The 25758-nt window shown below is 37.6% G+C and overlaps 2 protein-coding genes and 1 pseudogene across 2 annotated transcripts; all 3 read left to right on the top strand.

Moving 5' to 3' along the window:
* The first annotated feature begins 3061 nt into the window (after positions 1 to 3061).
* LOC134883207 (rano class II histocompatibility antigen, A beta chain-like) lies at positions 3062 to 4892 on the top strand (annotated as a pseudogene).
* A 271-nt stretch (positions 4893 to 5163) lies between these two features.
* LOC134882346 (ciliary microtubule inner protein 1-like) lies at positions 5164 to 8762 on the top strand. The gene is made up of 4 exons (XM_063909986.1): positions 5164 to 6369; positions 6983 to 7064; positions 7571 to 7669; positions 8501 to 8762. The coding sequence occupies exons 1-4, from the start codon at positions 6086 to 6088 to the stop codon at positions 8654 to 8656; spliced, it is 621 nt and encodes a 206-aa protein (XP_063766056.1). The 5' UTR covers positions 5164 to 6085; the 3' UTR covers positions 8657 to 8762.
* A 3993-nt stretch (positions 8763 to 12755) lies between these two features.
* On the top strand, positions 12756 to 25016 carry LOC134882345 (charged multivesicular body protein 4c). Its single transcript, XM_063909985.1, has 5 exons — positions 12756 to 13118; positions 19208 to 19385; positions 21393 to 21507; positions 21930 to 22056; positions 22845 to 25016. The coding sequence occupies exons 1-5, from the start codon at positions 12935 to 12937 to the stop codon at positions 22904 to 22906; spliced, it is 666 nt and encodes a 221-aa protein (XP_063766055.1). The 5' UTR covers positions 12756 to 12934; the 3' UTR covers positions 22907 to 25016.
* The last annotated feature ends 742 nt before the right edge of the window (positions 25017 to 25758 follow it).

Raw genomic sequence — 25758 nt, 5'->3', positions numbered from 1 at the left:
ATATAACAGAGTATTGTTATTGTTATTCTTGCAAAATGTAATTCTCTGAGAGAAAAAAAGGTCATGCAGTATTTGCGATACTTCAGGTTTAGTGAACTCTCTTTGTGAAATGTTTCCTTGAGTGACGTGAGCAGCGGAGTGAAGTCTGTCATGCAGCGTCAGGGCAGAGCGTGATTCAAAGCCTGAAGCAAACAGCAGCTGCAGCAGGAGAGGTTAAAGTACCAAGTACACTGACGTAGAACCTGATAACAATGCAGGGGGGCTTTGTCGCAACAGTAATAATGTAATGACAAGCTGGACTTTAGCATGGACATCAAAAGTGGAAAATCACAATTCCCAGTAAGCAGAGATCCAGGATTTTTTATAATTAAGAATTCCTCTTCAAGAACGCTGAACATGATCTCTACATTTTTGGAAAAAAACACTATTTATTTATATTTTTAAAGTCAGCTAATGTGACAGTGATCGTGCTCCCGTGAATGACATAAGAACACGTTTCTCAAGTGATGATTGATAATGAATAATATTTCTTAAAATATTACTACTTTTATGACTTCATAGGACATTCTCGTGTGTCAAGTGTCTTCTTGATTTATATCATTTATGTTTACAGGACCGCAACAACTTTTTTTTAGATGGTAATAAAATAAGTTTAGCAACAATAGAAAATAAGGAAAGATATTAATGCAGCGTACAAACAACTTCAACTCTTTTCATCATGTCATTTTTGCAGTATACACCAACATATAATAAATATACTTATGACTAACAGTCAATCATAATGTTATATGAATACTAATAACCCTGTTATTCTGTACTTTAGTATTTTGATACTTCAGCAATATATTTCTTGAACTGTATGAAGGTCATTATAATTGAGGAACCTGAGAACATAGAGTTTCTGCTCAAATGGTTCTGCAGTGTTCCTGATGGATGAAATTAAATAAACATAGAAAGCACAACAGGGACACCTAATGGACCGAAACAGGAGTGGCATCTCTAAAAGTTTGCTGCTTTAATCCTGTATTCGGAACATACAGGATTAAACAATTAGAAGACTGACATATTCAATAAAAGATCTAGCACACGACAATAAAATAAAGTCAGTTCACCTCCATGTTGAAAACAGCAGCATGGACACTGATGTCATGGACCCGCTGTTCTTAGAATTATTATTATTTCCATTTCCATCTTTATTTCAAAAATAAAAAATAAAACATTTAAAAAACACAGAAACACAGAATCCTGAATTGTTAGAACACCGTATTCATTTTATTTTATAATAGCCAAACTATATTTATATCTTCAACAATATTTAAATATCTAACGCAACGATATTTAAAAACAGTTCTAATAATAGTGTCCGAAAAGGAGCAGGAGGAAGCAAATGCTTATTAATTCCCACCCCTTACTCTACTACTGATAGTCCATAAAACAATTTCTGCCGTTATACAAATAGATGAATATATATATTAACAAAAAACAGTGCAAGAGTAGAAACCAGAGTTATGAACAGTCCATAAAAAAATGATTAAAATGAAGATAATGAAATGAAAAACAACACAAATACTGTTGAAAATATAAAAAACAATACAGGCTAGAAGATAGATAAATAAAAACAGCAAGTTGGAGCTTAAATATTCACCGTGATAGAAAAATGATACCTGTTTAATTGAGAGAAGATGCATGCCCAGTACAGTGTTCTGAACCCCTTTTTATAAACAATATACATAATTCAAAGACTTCAAAGTATGTTAAAAACATATAATTAAATATATGCTTTTGTAGTTGTATTTTAATAAAGCATTTACTGCTGGTTTACTGCCTGAAAATAAATCGTATCTCAACCCACATTGTAATATTATCCTTTTCTCAAGTATTCTACTTAAGTATGTTCTTGAGTTACTTTTATATCTACATTTTATAATATTTTGCGCCTCTTCTACACTACATATTGTACTTTTTATAACACTGCATTTTTTTGACAGATAAAGTCTAAAATAAGTTATGAGTTAGTTTGTAAATGATCTCATGTCTGAAGAACTATATGATGCATTATTATACATTATTAACAATGAAGATAATGTCTACAAAGGAGTTTAAATTAGATCCATGTCAACCAACTTTAGCATTAAATGCTATCTTTTAACCGAAAAATAAAATATAATATAATATTTATTGTTGTAAGATATGTTTTCTCTAGTAGAACGTAGACATGTTGTTAGTAATTGTGCAGATTTAGGGCAACTTATTTCTCCTTTTTTATTCATACTCCAGTGACCTGAATGAGGAACTATAACGTGCGAGCAGCTCTGTGCAGATGGCAGAAATGATAGGAGTGTTTGTGGCTACAGAGTCACGTTATTAAAAGTTGCTTACACAATATTTCAGAAAGTTTCTGTTGGTTGTCCTATATTTAACTTTAAACTGTTTAAGGTCAATTTTACCATGGTTTTATGTCATTCTTAAATCCAAATGTAGGTACACATGATGAAATGTTTCTGTTACTGTGTTCCTACTGCCTGTAAAAAATGTCACAACTCATTCAATTTGTTTCTGAATCGGCTGGAGATACTGACAGTGACAAATGCAGCCAACACGTATGATTTAGCGAATGTGCACAGGCCAAGGGGCCCAAAGCCCAAAGGTGGCCTCCTGACCTTCACTTACTAAGTATTAACCAAAGAGACACGAACCAACCAGGAAAACACTCAAAGTGACAAAATAACACAAAATAAAAGAACAGAAAGTCATTTTTTTCATGTTACAGAGTATGTAGAGACAAAGCATACTACAAAGACCAATACAAAGAACCCAAAAACAGTAACATCATAGGAATACAAACCAACTACACATGACAAAAACACTAAAAGACACAAAAGGAATTCAAAGACCGAAGATGTTATTAATATAGCTTATAGGGAAATGCAGCAAGTGAAGAAAAACCTTCAAAAAATGTTTTAAGCAATCTGTCGACATACCATGGACTTCCTGTATCTGCACATAAAAAACAATCATATTTTGTGCCCTCCCCTGTACTGTTCAGATGGTGCTGCTGATGGCAGTGGATACTTCATGTCTGCTAACTTCTGGTGTGTCGTTTACTCCAAAGAACATGTGGAGTACCTGATCGACTGGTATTTCAACGAAGAGTTCACCATGCAGTACAACAGCACGGTGGGGAAGTGGACGGGCCTCACTGCAGCCGGGTTGATATCTGCTTCCAGGCTGAATGCTGACTAGCACGACGTTCTGCAGAGGATAGTGGAGAGGCAGCTCATATGTGTCGACAACGTCAGTTTAATATACAGAATTGCTGAGGACAACATTGGTGAGTATTCATACATATACATCTTTATTTAATCTCAATAAACTCACAAACTCTGTGTAAAGAAAAGCAGTATAAGAAGCCTCCCCGCTTGTATACAGTGAAGTTTTGTTAAAGAGGATGTTCATTTTCAGGTTCATACTTGTATTATGGTGCATAGGCCTAATTACTTTAATGTTCCTAAAGCTTTTTAATTTTCCCATACAGCACCTCTTTTCACCCTCTGTCTGAAACCAGAGCCAAATCAGCTCTGTTGTGATTGGTCAAGCGCTTAGAGATGTATCATGTGTCCTGCTGCTTAGCCTATCACGTACAATGTGTTGGAGCGCTAGCTAATAGAAGCACTTGTGTTACACACTGATGTCACTATGTAACAGAAGCAAACAAAGGAGTCCAATGGAGGCGTTTCAGGCAAGGGGAAGCATATGGGAGAGAAACCCCCCCTGAAGGGAACACAGGTATGTTAGCCTTTGCAGACCATTTACATGAACAAAAACCTATGTAACACTCTACAGGAAAGGGAGCATCCCCATGAGCAATGTTGGGCCTCTTTAAGGTTGTAAGCAAAGAGTAAAAATGGCTAAATTTATTGGCCAAAATCACCCAGTTCTCAGTCCTTAATGTCCAGACATGACATTGGTTTCTAACCCCCTCTCAAAAAGGAAGCAAATGATCAGTAATGTCTCCAACTGTCTCAAAAGACATATCTCTAGTTTGATATAGTAGATGCAAAAACATTTATTTGGATTGGTGTAAAGTCTTAAAATAATTAGTACAGCTTACACTAACATTATGTTTCTTAAATGTGTTCCATATATGTGAAAATCTCAAGTATTTAGTGTATCTGTTATGACACTTTTCCTATTATTATATATTAAATTCAGTCCCTGGGGAAATGGAACTTCAATTGTTTCCTAAAATACCATGAAATGTGTAGAAGAAAACGTAGTTTCACCTCCCAAAGACTATATATGCACATTGTTGTAAGGATAGAATCATTCACCTCTCAGTTGTAGACCAAATAAAGTTGGTATTTAAAAGGGTAAAGTAGCAAGGAGCAGTTATCCATTGTACATGTCTAAACGAGAAGCTCTCTGGATTAATGATACAATCTCAGCACAGTACTCAGGATGCCATATTTCAGTAAAACTCTCTGATTTCAGCCGAACCCAGCGTCACTCTTGCAGACACCACAAGCTCCAATAATGAAACCATGTTGGTCTGCAGTGCTTATGACTTCTTCCCCAAACATATCTGGCTAACTTGGCTCCGCAACGGAGAGAAAGTGACCTCGGGTGTGACCTTTAGCGAGTTGATGACAAATGGAGACTGGACGTAACAGGTCCAATCTTTCCTGGAGATCACACCAGGGCCGAAGGACAAAATCAGATGCATGGTGGAGCAGGCCAGCCTCAAGGAGCCCACCATTATTGAATGGGGTAAGGATCAGGGGGTTATATATCGAACTGGATACAGCATTGGAGGCGGGCTCATAGAGCATGCGCACTTGCATTTCCTCAAAATCCGCCTCCTTTCTGTTCGGTCCCAGCCAGTCTCACACTAAACAATATCCTATTTTATTTCAAATGCAGCATTATGTTGTCATTAACAGATACATGTACATTCAGCACATTTAATAATATTGGTTCTGGTCTTTTTATTGCAGACTCTTCCTTAAATAAGTCTAAGAGGAGCTACCTGATTGGTGGATTCTGTTCTCTGCTGTTGGGAGCAGTGGTTCTGTCCTTGGGAGTGGTCCAGTACAGAAGGCAAATCTGCAATTACCACATTTAAAACACTTTATAATTCAGCTAGTAGTAGCTAGTACTGCCAGATACTTTTATTGGAAAAGGGGTTGCACTGGGCTGGGTTTTTGTGTTTGGATTATTTCCAAAGGTGTTGCAGGTTTCTCCAGACTTCCAACCCAATCTTTAAACCTTTTAAAAATGGAAATTGGAAATAATCTTTCATAAAATTCAAGATAAGATAAAATAAGATAAATCCTGATCTAATCAATCCTGGGAAATGAAGGTGTCAGAACAGTGAAAAACTAAAAAGAAAAATAGGACATTTAAGTTCAAGTATTAATAAAAATGATAAGTAAAACACAGAGAAGCTAAATGTACATGTACAGACACAAATGAAGATTATAATGAAGATGAAATGATATAGTATATGTGAATGTCTATGTGCAAGTATAAGTCCAAACACTTCTTGTTGAAGTTGGTTTTGCTTTGTACAGCTGAGGGGAAATAAACTGGCTGTGTCCAACAGTTATAAGAGAGATTAAAGGATGATCAGAAGCCCATTTCAGAATCTGTGGTGGTACAACGACATCATTTTTCAGGGCAATTCTGAGATTATTTTGTTTATCTTGGAATATTAAAGAAAATATGATCTGTGGCAAACAAACGTTTATGACACTGAGATGTTTGTTCAGCAGGATAATCTCAACTTTATACAGTCTTTTAAGTGTAAATGCAACCTCCGTAATGCTTTAAACAAACTAAATAGCAAACACTATGGCTACTGTTTTTTTTTTTACATATATACGATTCAGTCACTCTAGAGTGGGGTGTTCACTGACGTATTTTATGTTGTAGATTTTGTTAACCACAGACATTATTTCCGTTGACAAGTCCCAGAAGTGTTAAAATGCTCACTCATTCCCAGGTTTAAGGACTCATTCCTCCACCACTCTATTTCAGTAGAGTATGTACTATGATTTGCTGAGATATTTCAGTGGACACCTCTCTAATGTTTGAGTTCCCCTCCAGTGCTTCCATCCTATCATCGCCACGGTTACACAGAGATATATGTGTTGTGAGTGTCATGGAACTCGGTCCCCATGGCGACGGTAAACAGTTGTGTCAGTGTAACTTACACACAGGTGAAACATTAGCAGGACAAAACGAAGGAGCCACACACACAAACACATACACACACACATACATAAACACACACACACACTGGTCAGGACAGATGGCGGATCCACAGGGAACATCTAAGCCCATCAACTTTGTGCATCAAGATGAAATCTGGTAAACCTGCTCTCTGTTATTTGATTTAATGTTGCTTATGATTGGTATTTATTTGATCACTCTTTGTGAAAAGTGATTCACAAAGATGTATTTTATTAGTTTTGGTGGTGGGATATAAAGTTGACTGAATGTTCAAAAGATGTGTGTTCCTGTGTGATTATTTGACGTATTGTTGTTATTGTGAACACTTTAATATTGTTGTAATTGTTCATATTATTTTCTCTATGTGGTATAGTTCCTAATCTTAATGTGTTTTCCACTCGGTTTGAAATCTGCTCTAACACAGCTTTAATGTTAATTTCAAACTCAAAGTAAAACACATTTTGGATTATCCTTAGGGCACCATATTGTTGATATGGTATGTCATTAAGATGAAAAGCATAACTGGTTTTAATCTAACAAGAATTGTGTATACATTTAAATATTTGGCATCCAGTACCAACCAGAAAATGTTATCAGTACAGCATTAATAAGTGTGTGTGTGTGTGTGTGTGTGTGTGTGTGTGTGTGTGTGTGTGTGTGTGTGTGTGTGTGTGTGTGTGTGTGTGTGTGTGTGTGTGTGTGTATGTGTGTGTGTGTGTGTGTGTGTGTGTGTGTGTGTTTGCATGTGTAGGAAAGCACATGTAAAAGTTGAGAAGGATTCGGCAGCCATTTGGCCCAAGAAGTGGGGTTCCCTGACCGAGGCATACAAGGAGGTACACACACACACACACACAAGCAATACCATATTCAATTCCTGCATGCAAAACGTTAGTACAAGTACAAAGTATTAACATCTAAATATATTCAGAGAACAAAATAATTGAACAATCTACATTATATTTCAAATTCTAATTCGATACATGTTTACCACTTTAATGTTGCAGTTATGTTCTACTATGACTCCTGCTGGGTAAGTTTAATAGTAGTGAAGTAGTATTCTAAATTAGCAGGGAAAGGAAATACTCAAGTGAATACAATTACCTTAAAAGTGTACTTAAATACTTTACTTCCAGTCATCAGCCACACACTGCCCTCTGCTGTTGAAAAGTAGTTTCCTGCCTATATTGTGCAGTAACCGCATATTATAGGCAGGCAAACAAATTGCACATAAAAGACACAACAAAGATACACACATTGTTTCAAGTGTTTGCATTAATTCACACAATAGTGAAGATCGCACAAGCTCACCAGTTGATTATATGTGTAATATGTATTTCAGTACGAGCGGGAGAGTGTGAAGCTCAAGGAGGTCCTTAGAGCGGAGCTTCCCAGTGACCTGGCCGCACGACCTTTGACCCCCACAGAAAAAATAATCCAAGTAAACTATCTTTATTTATACTTACAGCATATTTTTAATGGACATACTGTGCATAATGTACACTTCATTCACTTTTCAAAATCTAGAGACAGCTACTATAGTTTTTGTATGGAGTCTTTTTTTAATGTCATGTAAGCTTTTACTCGTCCCGATGTTGTTGCAATGATATGATACCACCCATCAAAATCTAACTTCATAAAATAACAAGAGTATTATCATCAAAGTATACTAAAATAACAAAAACTAAAAGTACTATTTGGCAGAATGCTTAATGTGTAATAATAATCATCATTATTATATGTGTGCACCACTTTAATATCAACACTGGTAAAGGGGGAGCTCATTCAAACACTTTCATATTGCTTTGTAATTTTGATTTGATCAATCAACTTGTCAATTAATTTAACCATATATTGTATTCATCGTTTATTTGTAGATATCAAAAATATGAATACAATTCTGACATGTAAAAACTAACAAAAGTATTAAATAAATCTAGCGGAGTGAAAAGTCAATGATTTGCCTCTTTGTTTAGATTAAGTATAAGTTTAATACTGAAAAATGCAAATACTCAAGTAAAGTACAACTACCTCTAAATTGTACTTTAGAAAAAACAGACATACAGTGTAAAAATACAAGTAAAAACCCAACATTCTTACTCAGTAAACATTTAATGTAATATTTGCATACAAAAGGTAGAGGGGTGAAAGCATAAACCAGCATAAAATACTCAAGTAAAGTACAAGTGCCTTAAATGTTTACTTTGTACAGTCCTTAGTTTCTTTCCACCCCTGTTTACATCTATTTCCCCCCCATGTTTCTGGGCTCCAGGTGGCTGCCTCTCCTCCTGTCCCTCAAACAACGCAGGCTCTGATTGGCTGGCGCTCAGGTCACTCGTATCTTCAACTGAAAAAGTACGCCACGGTGAATCATGCGAGGCATAGTTTTCTGAAGGACCTAGGCTGGCCTTTGGACGCTTGCAGCTGATTGGAAGATGTGACGTTTACCGACAAATGACTGACTGACTGATTGACTGAATTATTAGTGAGTTACGAGGATGTAGCATTTTAGAAATTAAAAACATCAATCACAATATTGGTGTTACTTCCAGATGGGAATGTTGTTTCAATGCAGTAACATCCAGCAGCAGTTGTTTCCCTCCTGAATTCTTACCTGATATTTTTTATCGTGGTTTATTGGACATATCATTAACAGGGTTTAAATTGGGGCGGAGCGCTCCGGAGCGCAGCTCCGCCTCCTCACTTCGGACGGACCGGCAAACGGAGCTCCGCTCCGCCTGCTCCAGTGATCATATTTTAATTTTTTTTAATTTTTTAATGTGATTAAATTAATTTTTCAAGTCTTCTAAAAAATATTAAAATTGTAAGGAAGGTTTGTCAATAATAACGCTGAAAATAAAAGCAAGTTTAGGTGAATTACAGCACTGTGCAGAGCCATGACATCACAGCATTATTCAATCCAGCCAGTCAGTGCAACATGCGAGATTTTTGGCGGTAATGCACCATTCACGTTAGTTTGCCAACCGCCATAAAACCCAAAAATAAGAAGAACATGCGAGATGTCATTCTGAGTGAAACGAGTTTGCAGTTGGTCGCTGTCTGTGCTGTATCTTCGTGCTATGAATTTGCAAATACATTATCAACATAGGAACAATTCTTTAGCAAGACAGGGGTAAGTTGTTCTTCTTTCGTGTATTTTAGCTTCTCAGGCAATGAATGTCCTTTTGTATCATTAACAGACGTCTCTCAGTTGAGAAATAAAAATCACCCTCAAGTTCGTATTTCAGGCTGTATTTCTGTCAGATTGTTCATTTACCAAGTTAGTTATTCTGTGGGTTCTAGCCTGCTAGTTAAATATCACATCAGAATGTTTTAAAAAAGAAAGAGTTGGCTAACTGATTGAGCGAATGCCTGCTGCAACGTTGCTTTGCGTATGGAAACTAGCAAACGTCTCTCTTGCTAGTGAGACAACCACCAGCCTGGATAGCGTGCTCGACTCCCAATCCTATGAGTTTGGCCAAAGTTATGAGGTCGCTAAACTTCGTTATTCGTTACAAATTAGTTATTTCTAATGGAAAGGATGAGTGGTAACCTACTTCAGCACACATGGTAAATGGCAGTGTTGGTAGGGTAGGCTTTTGAAAGACTTATTGTTGCTTCGCTTGTTACAGTAATAACATCAGATGGATTCAGTGCCACAATGTCTTTAGGTAGCTCGATTCTTTTTCATTCTGTACTGTAGCTCATGTTGATTTTAACTACATTCAAGTTTGTGAGCCTGTGCGTAGTGGACCACCCCCACATACATTGGTATTTAACTTGATTTTTCTGTTCAGACGCTGTAACTCTGACAATGAAGCGGACACTGAGGGACTTTTTCAGTGGGTATGTTGAGGTCATTTTGGCAACAAAAAAAACAACAACAACAAAAAACCCAGCCTTATTTAATACAGTGTTTAGAATTGGTAACCATCATATTTTATGCATTTAACAGTACCACTCAATGGGCTCAACATGGGCAGAGTCCTCCACAGTAATGTGGTATGCACTGACATTGTTCATTTTATTGCTGAAGAGATGAAGAAATCCCTAATGTCCAGTATCAGGCGTACAAAGCCCAAGGTGTCTATCCTGATGGATGAAAGCACTACAGTGAGTAAGAAATCCTGTCTTGTTATATACTTACGAGCATCTGTGGCAAATGCAGACCCACTTACATTTTTCTTAAATGTCATTGAGCTGGAAAAAACTACAGCAGATGGCATTACTGATGCATTGATCCAGTGCCTTGTGGACAATGGACTAGATGATGACTTTCTGAAGGACTGTTTTGTTGGATTTTGCTCAGATGGGGCATCAGTGATGCTGGGTAAAAAGGCAGGCGTATATGCAAAACTCAAAGCAAAATACCCTGACATTGTGGGATGGCACTGTCTCAATCATAGGTTGGAACTCTCAGTTGGTGATGCAGTAAAGTGCTGTGTTGAGACTAACCACTTTACAAGCTTCCTCGACAAATTGTTCAGTCTTTACAGCCAATCACCCAAAAACATCAGAGAACTTAACAGTGCTGCAGCATCAGTGGGAACACAATTGCGGAGGATAGGTCGGGTTTTAGGTGTGAGGTGGGTAGCTTCCTCCTACAGAACTGTTGAGGCTGTGTGGAACATGTATAGTGCCCTGCACAAGCACTTCACAAGTGCTAGTCAAGATTCGGCTAGAACCTCTTTAGAGAGGTGTATGTATGAAGGCCTGGGAGATAAACTGTCATCTGCAGACTTCATTAAAAATCTTGGACTTATGTATGATGCTTTGGAGGAACTAAAAGATTTATCAGAAGCATTACAAAGCAGAGACATCCGTCTCTCTGAAGCGATGAAAAAAATAAAAAGACAGGCTGAGATTTTTTCAGCAATGGGGGAGGAAAAAGGGGCATACTATAAACTTGCTTGTCAGGGTGTTGAAGAAGGTGTTTTCAAAGGGGTGCCAGTGAGAACAGGTGAGAGGCAAACAATGATTCCACCTCAGAAATTCTTTCACACTTTGAGCAATAGCATGCTGTCCAGGATGGTCACAGAGGGTGAACTAGAACTTTATGAGCTGCTGAATATTCTTAATCCCGAAACCTGGCCAACTCCAGTGCCAGTCTTATTTGGAGAGGCCGAATTAAGGCTGCTTTGTACCCGTCTTAAAATCCACTTCTCAAATGTCAAGCAAGATTTCAGAGACCTTAAGGACAGTGGCTTGCCACTGAAAGGAGGACTGATACAGTTGAAACATGCAGGAGACACACTGGCCGTCAGTACTGCAGAGTGTGAAAGAGGGTTCTCCCTAATGAACAACATAATTTCACCCATTCGCAATCAACTAAAAGTTGAGAATTTGTCATATTTAATGTTCATTAACTTAGTGGGCCCACCACTGGAGTTGTGGAACCCCACTAAATACGTTAAAAAGTGGGTTATGACCCGGCGGTCTGCAGACCATATGTCTTGTAAAGTGAGGCATGAAAGCCACCACAAGCTTGACATGAGTGCCATTTGGAATGTCATGAATTGAAGGTGCACTGTGTAGGATGGTGGCCACAGTATGTATTGCAACTAAACTGCTCATTAAAACTGCTGCCTATTGCCAAACAAAATGACTTGTCAAAGGACAAATGGGTTATGTTATTGTTGTGATATGTGCATATGAGATAAATAACTAACAAAGAACACAATGTGAATTAACGGTGTGTTAGTAGCAGTGTATTCATATAGTAGAAATGTTTCGCGACATTGACCACTGCGAGTGAAGGGCTCCCCCACTTTACAAAAGCCAATTTAAACACTGATCATTAAGTTACACCAAACATGATCATCTTAAGGGGATTTTTTAGTATTGGACAGTTTTCCTGCATACAGCTCCGGAAAAAATGAAGAGACCACTTCAAATGATTCTTAAATCTTATCTACATGTATGGCAGCCATTACAGTGTCTGTTAAATTCCAACACAGTCACTCCTTTAGAGAATACATTTAAACAAAATGTATTTATTTTTAACTCAAAGCCATACCTATTACAAATAAAACAAGAGAAAATGATAATGCTGAAGTGGTCTCATTTTTTTCCCGCTGCTGTATTTAGAGAAGATAAATTATACCACCTTATAAATTCTGAAAGAGGTACATTTAAACGAGGATAAATGTTCAGGTTGTTATACAATAAAAAGACTGTAGGTGCTAAAATATATAACTTATATAAAATTAAATTAAACTATACCATTTGGAAATAAAATAATTTGGAATAATTATAATTAGAGAAAAAGTAAACTATAGGCTACACAAATAGTCAGAATGACACAGGTATTAATCAGCTACAAATAGTAAATAATAATACCTCGAATAATAATGAATAAACCAACAATTCACAATAGTAATATTTCTGACGGTAAACGATGACTAAACATAGAGGTCTTTTATGGCAGATATTGAACAGCTCATTTGTGAATTCCCCTGAACGCATGACATGCATGAGTCACGTAACAGCGCTGACGTAATGACATCACGGGGCCTTTCTGGAAGAGGCGGAAGAAGAGACAAAAACAACAACAGCAGCGGCAGCAGCAGCCCTCCGTTGGGTGTCTAATCGTATAGTTACCTAGAAAGACAACCGAGCAATTTAACAACATTCTGTCCGGCACCACAAAGGGCCGGCTGTTGGTGTGCGGTTAAATCAGCCGCTATTGTTTACATTTACTAACAAAATGTCGGTGTTTGGTAAGTTATTCGGCGGCGGGGGTAAGGGTGGTAAAGCGCCGACACCCCAGGAGGCTATCCAGAAACTCCGAGAAACCGAGGAGATGTTGGCCAAAAAACAGGACTTTTTAGAAAAGAAAATCGACCACGAGCTCCTTACGGCGAAGAAGAATGGCACGAAAAATAAACGAGGTGAGAAAGAAGCTCCTGAAGTTGTCTGGTTAGTCAAACTGCTGGTTAGTTTGTTAGTTAGCCCGCAGGCCAACGTCAGAGAAGGGACCGGGAAGTTGACAGGCTTTCATGTTAACAGCACCTGAACACGGTCACCTGACTCCATGTTTAAATGTGTCTTTAAAAGGCAGCACAGTGTTTTACTATTTCTGTAGAATGAAGCAAAGAGAAAGGGACACATCAAACAACAAGTGAAAGTTACTAACCTACAAACTTTGCTATATTGTTTCATTCACTGTGTGGTGTTGTAACTTTAAGTTTAACTGTCTGTTTTCTACAAAGATCATGATTTTGATAATGGATTAAAACAAATCTTAGTTATCAGACGGATTAATATGTGTAGTCCTTTAAATGTCACCGTATAAAACACGGTTTCAACTGCAGATCCATTCACTGACAGAAGTATCACAAAAGGTGCCTTAATGAATTATGTGCTTTAACATTGGCAGCTTTCCATCTGTCAAATACTGCTTACAGGGAGCGGCCAGGACTTTAAGTTAGTCAATGATCCTTATCAACTGCAGTATGATCTGTTTTATATTCTATTTTTGGAAGCAATGGCACTGACGTAGTGTTGGTTAGGCCAGTAGTTGATGTGCTCATTCATAACCCCACTCAGAAGCTTTTTGTAAAGCCACTGAGGTTATCTGAGGGCTTTGAAAAACCCTTCACAGCAATTTAAACTTTCCAGAGTTGTGACGCAAACTATGGAAAGTTTGCAATAATATGCTCCTCTAAAAAGAAATGAAAGTAACAAAATAATTAGCACAATATTAAATAGTACACTCAGCTGCTTATTATTTTGACTATGCACATAAACGTGTTATTGAGCAACAAGTGGTGCTAAAGTACTGAAACATGCTGAGCACAATACATTTTCAGTAGTATGTGTATAAAAAGTCACTGCTTAAAAATGAGTCAAATGAAAAAAGATTACTGTATTCTATATTTTGCACACATTTAATAGTGTTATATTATTATTTGTATTTTGGCATCCTTGCAATCACTGTTTCTAGAGCATAAGGACTCAGTTTAAAGCTCGTATTAACCTCAAAGCTGTAACAGTTTTATACTTAAACTGGACAAAAAGTGTCTGTTTTGTTGACCTGCGCTGCTACAAGTTGGCTCTACTAAAGTCATTTGTATTCTACTATCAGATCCTATTGCCTGAAAGTAGGTCTGGGCCATAGGACAGAAAACTCACATCAGTCTAAATGAAAAGGGTATCAGGGTGTCACGTTTTGGCCCAACAGAAAAGCACCTGGTCAGTGGTGGCCTTCATGAGTCGTATGTGGTGAAGGAATCAGAATGCATGAAACAGCAAAATGTATACCATTTTATAGTGCACACTTTGCGTACCATATGTCAACATAACAAGCTTGAGCGCCCTTTGCAACTTTTTCAAAGGTATATGAAAAATAATATCATACGGTATTCGGTGTGAAGCGGTATACCGCCCAGCACTACCAGTAAGATTGAGTTAATGACAACACACTTTAATACCAGGTATAAACTCAAAGTCCTGTGATGTCATCATCCAGATGCAGACTGCGTGTTATAACCTGCTGGACATGTCGTCAGACCACTTTGGACATAATATCCATCAAGAAATGATTTTTCATGTTGGAGAAGATCCTAGCAAACATTTTTATAACTTTCTCCAGTTAGCTGTGGAGGTGGAACTGGTGTAACCAGCAATGACAGCAGAGCTGCAGTGAACCCAAAACTGCTTTTAAACTATATAGTATAATCCAAAAAGAAAACAATTCAAATGAACTTCCTGTCATATTAGATCAATTTGTAATTCATAATGAAGTTATCAGCTGCTTCTCTGGTTAAAAATGTTAAGTTACTTGCTTAAAGTACAATGTGCAAGTATACTGAAATGACTATAATGACTGATGCTTTGTTAATAATATATAATAACAGTCAGAAATATAACAATATAACTCTGCACGGTCTGTGTGCATTTACAAATGTTTTGTCTTTCTAAAAAGTAAATGAGAAAAACAGTTTAAGACATGCATTCAAGTCATTGAAAGTAAACTCAATGCTTTTAACAGCATGGTTGTCTTATAAGTTAAAGTATATTTATTTTTGTGCTTTTGCAGAGTCCCATTAAGTTGCATCATATAATTCAATATGTGTTAGGTTGGATAAAATCCAAGGCAAACAGGTTATGGAGCAATTCTATTATACATCAGCTCCATCACACACATTGTCATAACACCATTTACCCTGGTGTTTTTGGCTACAGTAATCATGGCAGGAAAATATAATTTGGCACCCCCCTCCGGACATACAGACATATTTCCAGCTGTGGTTGCTATGAGATCTCAGATGCAACAACAAGTCATTTCGAGGAACTCATTTGTACTGCTAGCTCATTTACAACTGGTCCTGTTCCTCATTAAACACTGCGAGCTTTAAACCCTGAAACCTGATTTTCAACATCTAATCACTAAACCTCCCTCTAGCAAAGTGAAAAGTAACCACACACACAATCCATAAATTCTACAAAGTAAGCATAATAAACCTACAGTGATAACCGCATCTGCACCGCGGTTCTAGCAGGTTTAACCGCTTGGTGTTCACCTGTTTTCCTGCTCTACCTCATCACTCTTTGTGTTCTTTCTCATCAGGTATTTCAAAAATCCCCTTTGGCTTTGTCAAACATTTTCCACTTGGGTTATTCCTTCAAGCTATAGAGGGTTGACAAAACCGTATAACTGAAGTATGATATGAGGGTGGTTATGTAACGGCTACTAATGCAGGACGTCAGAATGAAATTAGCATCTCCCTCCTGCCAAGGGAAATGTTGGTCGTGATATGAAATTCATTCAGTCCACGTGTCACCATGGCAAATACAATGTCCTTTTGTAATGAAATAGTATTTAAGTTACTAATAAAACAATTGTCAGTAATTAAGGTTGCATACTATTTTCCATATTTTCGGGTAGGGACAAAACTTAAAGCCAGACGCCGACTTCATCAGCATCTGCCTAAAAATGTTTTACAGAAATAAAACATCTTTGAAAGACGGCCCCTTCTCTAGTTACAGCAGAATAGCCCCTCACTGACATTAGACTGTCGCAATAACTTTATTGAGGTACATTTTCTTTGCAATTGTTATTGCAATGCCAACTCAAGCAATAAATACTGCAATTTGGCGCCTTTTGTGTGTAAAAGAGTGTTGGAAACAAATGATTTCCAGTTCTATGACAACCTTTATTATAGCTTTTGAAATGCATTTTTCTAAAACACATTTTATATATTACTACCACCCACATATATTATGTTTTAAATGATTTGTTTCCTTTCTTTTTCCATGTTATATTGTCACTTTCAAATGACATATGGGACTTCATATTTGAAAAATGTATATCTTTTTGAATTGATCAATAGGTTTGAGCGTTATACTGAAATCAGCAGCACTGTGTACACTTGAATATCTGTTAGTTTATCACAAGTCATAGTAATAACTTTATCACATATAGCATTTTTCCTGTGCAGCCATACTTTACACAAATGGGAAGGCTACATCTGAAGGGTGCCAGGAACAGGAGAAGGGTCACACAACTAAAGTGACCTGAAATCCAAGAGTGCAGGCTGAGTGCAGCTCTGCATCCGATAATTGAATAATGATTTGTGTGATGTAGGTAATATTGTTATCAGTCCAGAAAAAGAGCTGGGTGCTGAAATAACACAATGAAAAATATAATCTGCTGCTGTCTGGCTCCTGGTGGACCAAACCAGCCACATACAGTACAGGAATAAAGGTTTATATGTCATAAAATCCATTGGGGTTCAGTGTTTCACAGTTGTTTAGCTACATGTAACTGTGGATTCCTTTTTGACATGAAAAAAAACTGCTGTTTGCAATCTGTGAAGCTGTACTTAGGCACAGCAGGGCTCTGAGCCTAATGCTAACAGCATGCTAACATGTTTGCTATCACATAACTAATACGCTGATGTTCGATATTGTTTATGTTAACCAATTTAGTTTAGTGTGCTGGCAGATATGAAGATAATACAATGAAGTATTTTAAAGAAACTATTTAGCATTAAAAAAGAAAATGCTAAAGACACGTATTTACCCCAAATTGAAATGTAAATATACAAAGAACCAAGGAACACTTGGAAGTATGGCAATATATGGCACATATATTGGTGAGCATTGCAATGGCAGCAACAAAGCACGATAAAAACAATGATATTGCTAATAGCTGTGCATCTTTAAAATAACATAATGATAATATATATAAACGGGCTGCCTTCCGCAGAATAAAATACCAGTTGCTGCTCAAGAGGGCGACATGAACTTTAAACGCTAGACCTAAATCTTATCTGGATTCCTTTTGAAGGCAAACCTTATGTAACTTCTTAAAGCTGTGGTTCAGACAAACACCAGTGTGTGCGCACACACACACACACACACACACACACACACACACACACACACACACACACACACACACACACACACACACACACACTCAATCACTTATCTCGCCCTACTCCCTCCTTACATGACTCAGCAAGTTTAAGGCACCGCTCCCATTACAAGGTGATTTCTCATGTCAGCACCAGACTGTGAATCTCTGTTCTGGTGGCAGAGATGCCAAACATGGATTTCTTAAAGCCTAAATTGTTATGTATATCTCATCAATTAACAATAGAAAACCCAATATTAGATTTGTTTCAACTTACGGATCATATAATAGTAAACTGGATTGAGTATAAATTATGGTACATAGGGCACCAACTAAGGATTATATTCAGGTTTAAATTGCAATGATCAGTTTAGTATATTAAATATCAGGAAATAGTTAAACCGGGCCCATCACAATTTCCTAGACAATTTATCAGTCTGACCCACAGTTAAAAAAACTAAATCTAATGAGCAGTAATCTATTAAATATAATGTATACTAAGTATAGGTAATAAATAATAACAAACTATGATCAAATTAAAGAATGTTGTGTTTTAGAAGCTGGAACCAGTGAATCTTTGGCATCTTTTAATGGCTTTACCAATCAATTACTTGTCAAATGAGTTGTTTTTCTAACATTCATTGTTTGACCACTAAATGCTTCAAATATTACTTTTCCAGTCTGAGATCATCCCAGTTATTATAGGTTGATACTGTGAGCTGGAGGATAGCGAGGGGACAAACCGGCAGCCTGATGTCACACCGTCAGAGATTTGGCTCAGCCAGGATTTGATCAGATTATCAGAGTCCTGTTTCATTAAGACAAACACTTTATTTCAACATCTCACAGCAGCGCAACTTTCCCCTTCTGCTCGTGTTTTGCCAAAGGTCCAAACGTTTCCGTCTGCTTGAGCTGCTATCACTGAGTCCTCAATCTGACCTCAGCTATTAGTGCTACTGAATCCTCTGTTTCTGTCTCTTCCTTAGACTTCTGGACATGGATGTTCCTCTTAAGGCAAAATCTTAAATTTTTAAATAAACAAAACAGACGGGGAAAAAACCAAGATAAGATAACAATGACTTTATTAATCTCAAACTGGGAATATGTTGTGTTGTAGCAGCATAATACAATATAGGGCAAAGAAAGACATAAACAATGCTAAAGTGTAGACAAAGAAGAAATAGAAATAAACATGGCATTAGAGAAAAGATATATATACAGTTTACTCTGAAGATAAATAATCCTTAAACTGTCAGACAAGTAAACACTATTGTAATTAACAAAAAACTAAGAGCTAACTTACTATTTCTAATGTTCATAGGCTTATATTACAACATTAAGGAGACAATGAGTAAAGTACAGTAGGATACATTTCCATACTGTTCTATTTGCCATGGGGTTGTTACAATTGTATCCTGGGAAAAAAAGTCCTTATTTTATTTGTATAATTTTCTGATTCCTTCCTAAGAAGCATCGCATTTTAAACCCTACCTTTGGACCTTCTAAAAGTAATACCCCAATATAGTTTAGTTTTACTGTGACAGCATTAGCAGGTTTCTGTTGCCGCTTCAATAAGAAATGTTCTCCTGGACTAACTTTGAGTCTGTTTGTGTGCAGCTGCTCTACAGGCCTTGAAAAGGAAAAAGCGTTATGAGCAGCAGCTGGGTCAGATCGACGGCACGTTGTCCACCATCGAGTTCCAGAGGGAGGCACTAGAGAACGCCAACACCAACACAGAAGTGCTCAAGAACATGGGCTACGCCGCCAAGGCCATGAAGGCTGCACATGAAAACATGTAAGAGACATTTAGAAAGAAATGACAGGTTCCATTTACCCATTGTTATTGTGAGTATGTGATAGAGTGGAGCAGGGATGACGTGCTCGGTTGGCCAAAGTTTGAAGCATCTCTTCGACACAAAGCCAAGGACATTTCACCACAGATTTGAGATTATGGAGAACTCGTCGTTTATCATACACACAGGTTTTGTTCAGCAGGATACTCTCCACATATTAGAACCGTGTTTATGATTTTTTTAAAGCGTACGTGTAATCAGCAGAAGTAAAAAGCTAACATTAGGCTTTAAAGGTCTCCTATTCTGCTATATTTGAACAATATATTATAGGGCAATATCTGTACAAAACATGTATGTGAAGTGTTTTGCTCAAAATAGCAAACAGATCATCCATTGTAGCATGCCTCATCCCCCTCTATTTCCCTGTTCCTGAAGTGCTGATTCTGTAACTGGCTTTAAATTTCAGCTGAGCTGAAGCTGGCAACGCCCCTTTGCAGCGTCATGATCTCTGTCTGAAGAGAGACGTTTCTAAACGCTGCTGTGATTAAACCCCATATGATGTTCCAAACCACATCCAGCATTATTTCTGAAACACTTCTCAGTGTTACCTCTAGAACAGAGACATTATATGTATTATATAAACAACAACTCTAAGTCCCTCCTGCAGACATCCTGCTGAACACACAGACACACAGAGGTGCTGCGGAGGGGATTCAACTCGCGACTGTATATGGGGGACGATAGGTTGGGACGTGACACGTGGGCGAGATGTTGCCAGGAGTTCAATGTAAAGCCATTCCACATTTCGGTTATGACGTCATATCGGCAGCAAATCAGGATCAGCTCGTTTGTACCCCCGTTTTTTAGAGATGTGGGTAAGGAGGAAAAGAGAGAGGGTTGTATTTTCTGACACTTTGTGAGTCTCCTTACACACCAGGGACCAGTGTTGCCACAGTTACCTTGAAAAAATAATCTGATTACTGATTACTCCTTTAAAAAGTAAGTAATTACGTGATTTTAAAAGTAATGGAGTTAGATTACAAGTTACTTTATTAGTTACATTCAGCAGCTGCCTCCCCCTGCCTCAACCTCAACATAACAATGAGTCCAACATGCTGCCCGACCAACTTCTTCAACTCTCCCCCACTTACTGGTTTTGCACCGAAGTCCAGCTTTTGTTGTTTGGGTGGTGGGGGACATCCTGCTCGGCTTCGCACCACCTGGTGGGACCTGCTCTGTAGTTTGACTGTGCGTGCTGCGACTCCAAATGTTTCTTTAAATTTGACGTAGTGTTTTTGGTCCTAGATAGCACTTTGTCTCCAGCAGAGAGAACATCAAACCTTAATGTCTCATCTTTAGCTGACACAAACTCAAAGTAGTGACTGTATTTCCAGCTAGAAAACGCGCATCTCTCTCCTCCCTCCATTGTTGTTTACGTTTGTGTCTCTGCGTGGTATTACACGTGAGTGGTCCTCGTGCTGAAAACGTGACTTGATTGTCGCATAGACGTCACTCCCCGAGACGCAAGAAGAAAGCAAACATATATCTTTTTACTAAGGCAAAAATAGTAACGCACAGTGACTTGGATAAGTAACTTTAATCTGAGTACTGGTTTGGAAATAGTAACGCGTTAGATTAGTCGTTACTGAAAAAGGTGGTCAGAATAGAGTAACGCGTTACTAAGTCGTTACCGACATCACTGCGGGGCACACATAAAAGACAGCAAAAAGTGCATTTTGCATAATAGGGGACCTTTAAACAAACTACTGCGTCACATGACTTTAGCTCACAAGAGCTACGCTAAGGGTGGCTGATTTTCACCATTATGATGTTTACTAGTCTCATAAGACATTTGAATTCCAGTTGTGGAATCAAATGTGGAACTTTTCTAAGTCATTTAAAATGTTTCGCGGCTCATTCCTGCACCACTTTATCCTGGTTTATTTTGAGACATGTTTGTATTCCTGCTTTCATCTTCACATCCTCACATCTGTCTTGGTGTTTCACAGGGACATAGACAAGGTAGATGATCTGATGGCCGACATCACGGAACAACAGGAAGTAGCTCAAGAAATCTCAGATGTCATTTCCAGGCCGATCGGTTTCGGAGAAGAGTTTGACGAGGTAAGAACATCGCTGAACACGTCTCAAATAATTTGCTACAGTTCTATTCTTCATGATAGTAATGAAAAAAATAAATGTTCTACTTAAATACAAAGTAAATGAAGAAGTGCTGCATAAGAAAGAGCAGGAATATTTCATAATTTCAGGATTTACTGACCGAATAGACATGACTTGTTGACACAACAAGGGAAGGGAAAATGTGATATTGTGTGAGTGTGAGCCTTTTGGAGGCCCTGCTAAACTCTCAGGACTATTTAAGAATATCACCAGGGTTTATCATGTCTCCGTAAATGTATAAACTCTTGTTGCTGGCATGAAGATAAAATGGATAAAACCTAAGATGAGAGGAATTAGCCTTTCATTATGAAATGAATTGGTTTTATCTGTGGTTGTTTTATTGCTCACTTTTTGTGTGTGTTCAGGACGAGCTTATGGCTGAGCTGGAGGAACTGGAACAGGAAGAGCTGGACCAAAATCTTCTTGAAATCCAAGGAACAGAAGACGTTCCTCTACCCAGCGTACCATCCACATCACTACCAGCTAGACCAGGTATTATTATAAATACTAATGATTTGTCATACTCACACAAACAGCACACTCATCAGCAGCCAAACCCTTTTAAACTGAGCAATCTGCATCTTAATAATACTACTACTAATACACCACTGTATACATTACAATATACATGTTACTATATATCAGGGCTGCACAACATGTGCCACTGCAGGATTCAAATCACAGGAGGCAAATTGTGTGAAAATGTTATTCTGAATAAAGTAAGATGGTAATGCAGAAAGGTTCCGTCAAACAGATTCAGTGTTCTACAGACTTATTGTAATATAAAATATCTTTGTTTTTACTTCCGATCATCTTAAAGATTACACCATGATCATTTTAATATATCTTGATATTTAATATAATTAAAATCATTTCAAATATCGTGAAACAATTTCAATATCAGTCAAACCTATTCTTATTTGTTATTTTTAAATCTTTTTATTGGACATTCTTATTTTAACTTATTATATTTATATAAATATTTGTATTCTATTTAATTGTATTTAATCTTTTCACTGGATGATATAATTTAACTTGTGTTTTTATAAATATTTCGCTTTTAATTAACCTTTTATTTTATTCTAAAATGGAGCAAATGTTTCAAAACCCATTTTCCCTGATGTTTAATAATAACAATAATAATAATACTTTTATTTAGTATAGCACCTTTCATAGAAAAATTCACAAAGTGCTTCTCAAGAACATAATAAATATTCTGCTTGTGTGATGAATTAAATTATTCAATGTGAGCTTTTATTTCCCTTTTCTCCTGTTTTTAGACAAGAAGGTGGAAGAAGACGAGGACGACATGGCGGACCTAGAGGCGTGGGCGGCTAACTAAGCTAGCTCGCCCTGCTAGCTAGCTAATGCCCCTCTCCTGTCTGTGCTGCAGGCTGCTTCTACACACATCTGGAAGAGAGGCATGGACTCTGCTGCTGCTTTGTCTTCAAGCCAACAGCATATATCTAAAACACACCCCAACCCTTAAGTATGCTCTTGCACACTGACTTTAAACAAAATGAACCGGGGCTTTTCTCCTCTCTTTGATGTGACCTCTTTGCTTCAGCTGTGCACTCCGTAAGGGGCAGGTGCATACTTCTAGGTGATGGGTGTGTGGAGGACGAGTTTCTGGGAGGAATGTGAAGAACAAACAGATGTGTAAGGGGAGACAAAAAAAGCAAAAACAGGTCATGATTCAGCCCTTTTTCTGCTTCCTGCGTGATCGTCTCTCTGCTCCTTTACAACGATGACGACAACCCTTTAGCTGCTAAATGTCAGCAGCTGCAAAATAAAAATATGAATGATAAAAATGTAGGACTTTCTCACTGAATGTCGATGTTACAGCAGTGGATACGTCTTACAAAGGGAGGATCGGGGGTTTGATCCCTCCGTCAGCCATATCTCCTTCCGAAGGTTAGCTCATAGCTAACCGAAGAGTTAGCTCATAGCTAACTCTGGAGCTAATCATAAGATGTCATGTGAGGGGAACACACCTAAAAGGGCTTTTACTTGCTTGAACATTTAAAGAGGCCACTGTTTAATTATCATAAGGTTTCTTTTTGGAAATCAAATGTTCGCAGCTACATTTCCCAAACGTTCAATTTCAGAGACCCCATAAGAACCACCTGTCCCCAGTAGTGGAGGAAGATATCACACGTTTTACTTTAGTCAGTGTAGCAAAACTAAAAGGTACAAATACTCTGTTTCTAAAGTCCTCCAATCAAATTCTTACTTTAGCAAAAGTGCAAAAGCATTGGCACAATCTACTTGTGCTCATTTAATTACTTTATACCCTCTGCTGGATAACATAACCTATAATTCTATGTCCATTTTTATTCATTAGTTGATTTAAATGTAATATTAGCTATTATTCTGAATCATGGCTGTCAGATAAAGGTAGTGGAGTAAAAGGTACTATATTGCTTTCCCAAGTGATGTGGAGTAGAAGTATAAAGTAGCTTAAAATATATAAAGTACCAATTAGTGATATTTAGCACTTGGCTATCATTGTAATTTACTGTTTGATTAAAGTGTTTCAGTGGTGGATTAAACTACCGGTACTGTTATTGAGTGTACTTTTGCTATTCTTGTACTTTCCTGTACATTTTTCGGTAACTATGCAACAAATTTAGTCAATTTAGACTGACATTCTGAGAAGGATTTTGAAGAACTTGTACTTTCATTAAGTAATCTCATGTTACACTCCACTATATCATAAGGTAGGAAACATTTTACTTTTACTCCCCTATTTTCTTTCACCTCTCAGAGAAAGCAAGCCTTTATTTGTCATATGCACAATAGCTAGTTTTGACATATGAATATAAAGTCTCAGGTTCCTCCAATAATTGAAAATACGATATAATTAACATTAAAAAGGAAAGAAAATGTATGACAAATTTAATTGAGTATTTGTGGATTGTGGTATCAGGCTCCTTTTTTTTTCCCCACTGTTCCACTTGTTTTTACGTGTGCCCTTTAATATGCCTGCCAGAGGGAACATGAAACACCTCCAGCCCCGTCTGTAACTGTGATCCTCTGAGAAAATCCTACAGTGGTTGAATTTGAAGATGTGTGTGAATGTGTGGTGTTTTTCAGCCTTTTGACACAGTGACCTCTTGTGAATACTTAGTCAAACTGAGCTGGATTCTTTGTCTTCAATCTGCTCCTGTAGAGTAAAACAGATTTGAACGCTGACAGGCAACATGTTTGTCCTCGTGATAAACCCTCTGCTCACTTCCCCTTCTCTCATGTCTGCTCTTCCGTTTGTCAGCACACACGGTTAGGGATTGGGGTCGATCCAAATTCAAAGCAAGGCTTTAAGTAAAAGGAGAAGCGATTCAAACACATTTCTGTTGCGCAGAATCACCTTGTTTGTCGTTGGGTCGACCCCAATCCTAAATCAAAACTATTGAAAGATGAATCTAGCATATGCCAATAAACGTTGTTTTCCATTTCTTTATTTTCACTGAAAACACTCATGGTCTTAACAGAAACCGGGTGAAAAAACGGGTTATTTCCCCTTTTTGGGGGGGCCTTTTTGCCAATGGGGGTATACGTTTTCTTTAAAGTTGGGTTTGGTGCAAAGTTACGTTTTGTTAAAATTTTGCCAACTCGGACCTTCTTACGTATTCCCCGTCACCATTAAATACTGAAGGGAAAATAGTTTTCTTTTTATGCTTTTTTATTTGAAATTAACAATATCCCCAAAAACTACAAGGGCCCCGACCCAAAAATTCCCTTCACCCCAAAGAAATTTCTTTCCCCCCCCAAAGAATTTTATTTTAAAACTTGAGGTCAAAAATGGGGACGAAATGGTTCCTCAATTTCTTTAACTTTTCAGAAGAAATTTTTTTAAAAAAGTATTAACTTATTCTATTCCTTTTCAAAACAAGTTTTCCCCCGACAGGGAAACCCCCTTGCCTGGGTTCTGAGCCTTTCCTTAAACAAATGTTAAAACCCCTTGATTGGTTTGGGGGTCTGAGAGGTTTGATCCCCGCAGGGCTTTCTTTTGTTTGGTTCGTCCAAACCCCGGTTTCCCCCACAATCCGCTTGACTTCACGCCCTGAAAAACCAAATCTTAAAAAAAAATTTTTTCCTTGCCCCTTAAAAACTTAATAGTAACTTAAAATTGGGTAACACAATATTTTTAAATTGAACCTGTATGTCCAACCCGGCCCCCCTCAAATGCTGTAA

This window comes from Eleginops maclovinus, chromosome 20 (genome assembly GCF_036324505.1).
Source record: "Eleginops maclovinus isolate JMC-PN-2008 ecotype Puerto Natales chromosome 20, JC_Emac_rtc_rv5, whole genome shotgun sequence".
Taxonomy (NCBI): Eukaryota; Metazoa; Chordata; class Actinopteri; order Perciformes; family Eleginopidae; genus Eleginops; species Eleginops maclovinus.
Note: the sequence above shows the minus strand (reverse complement) of the source record. Positions and strands in the feature narration are given on the sequence as shown.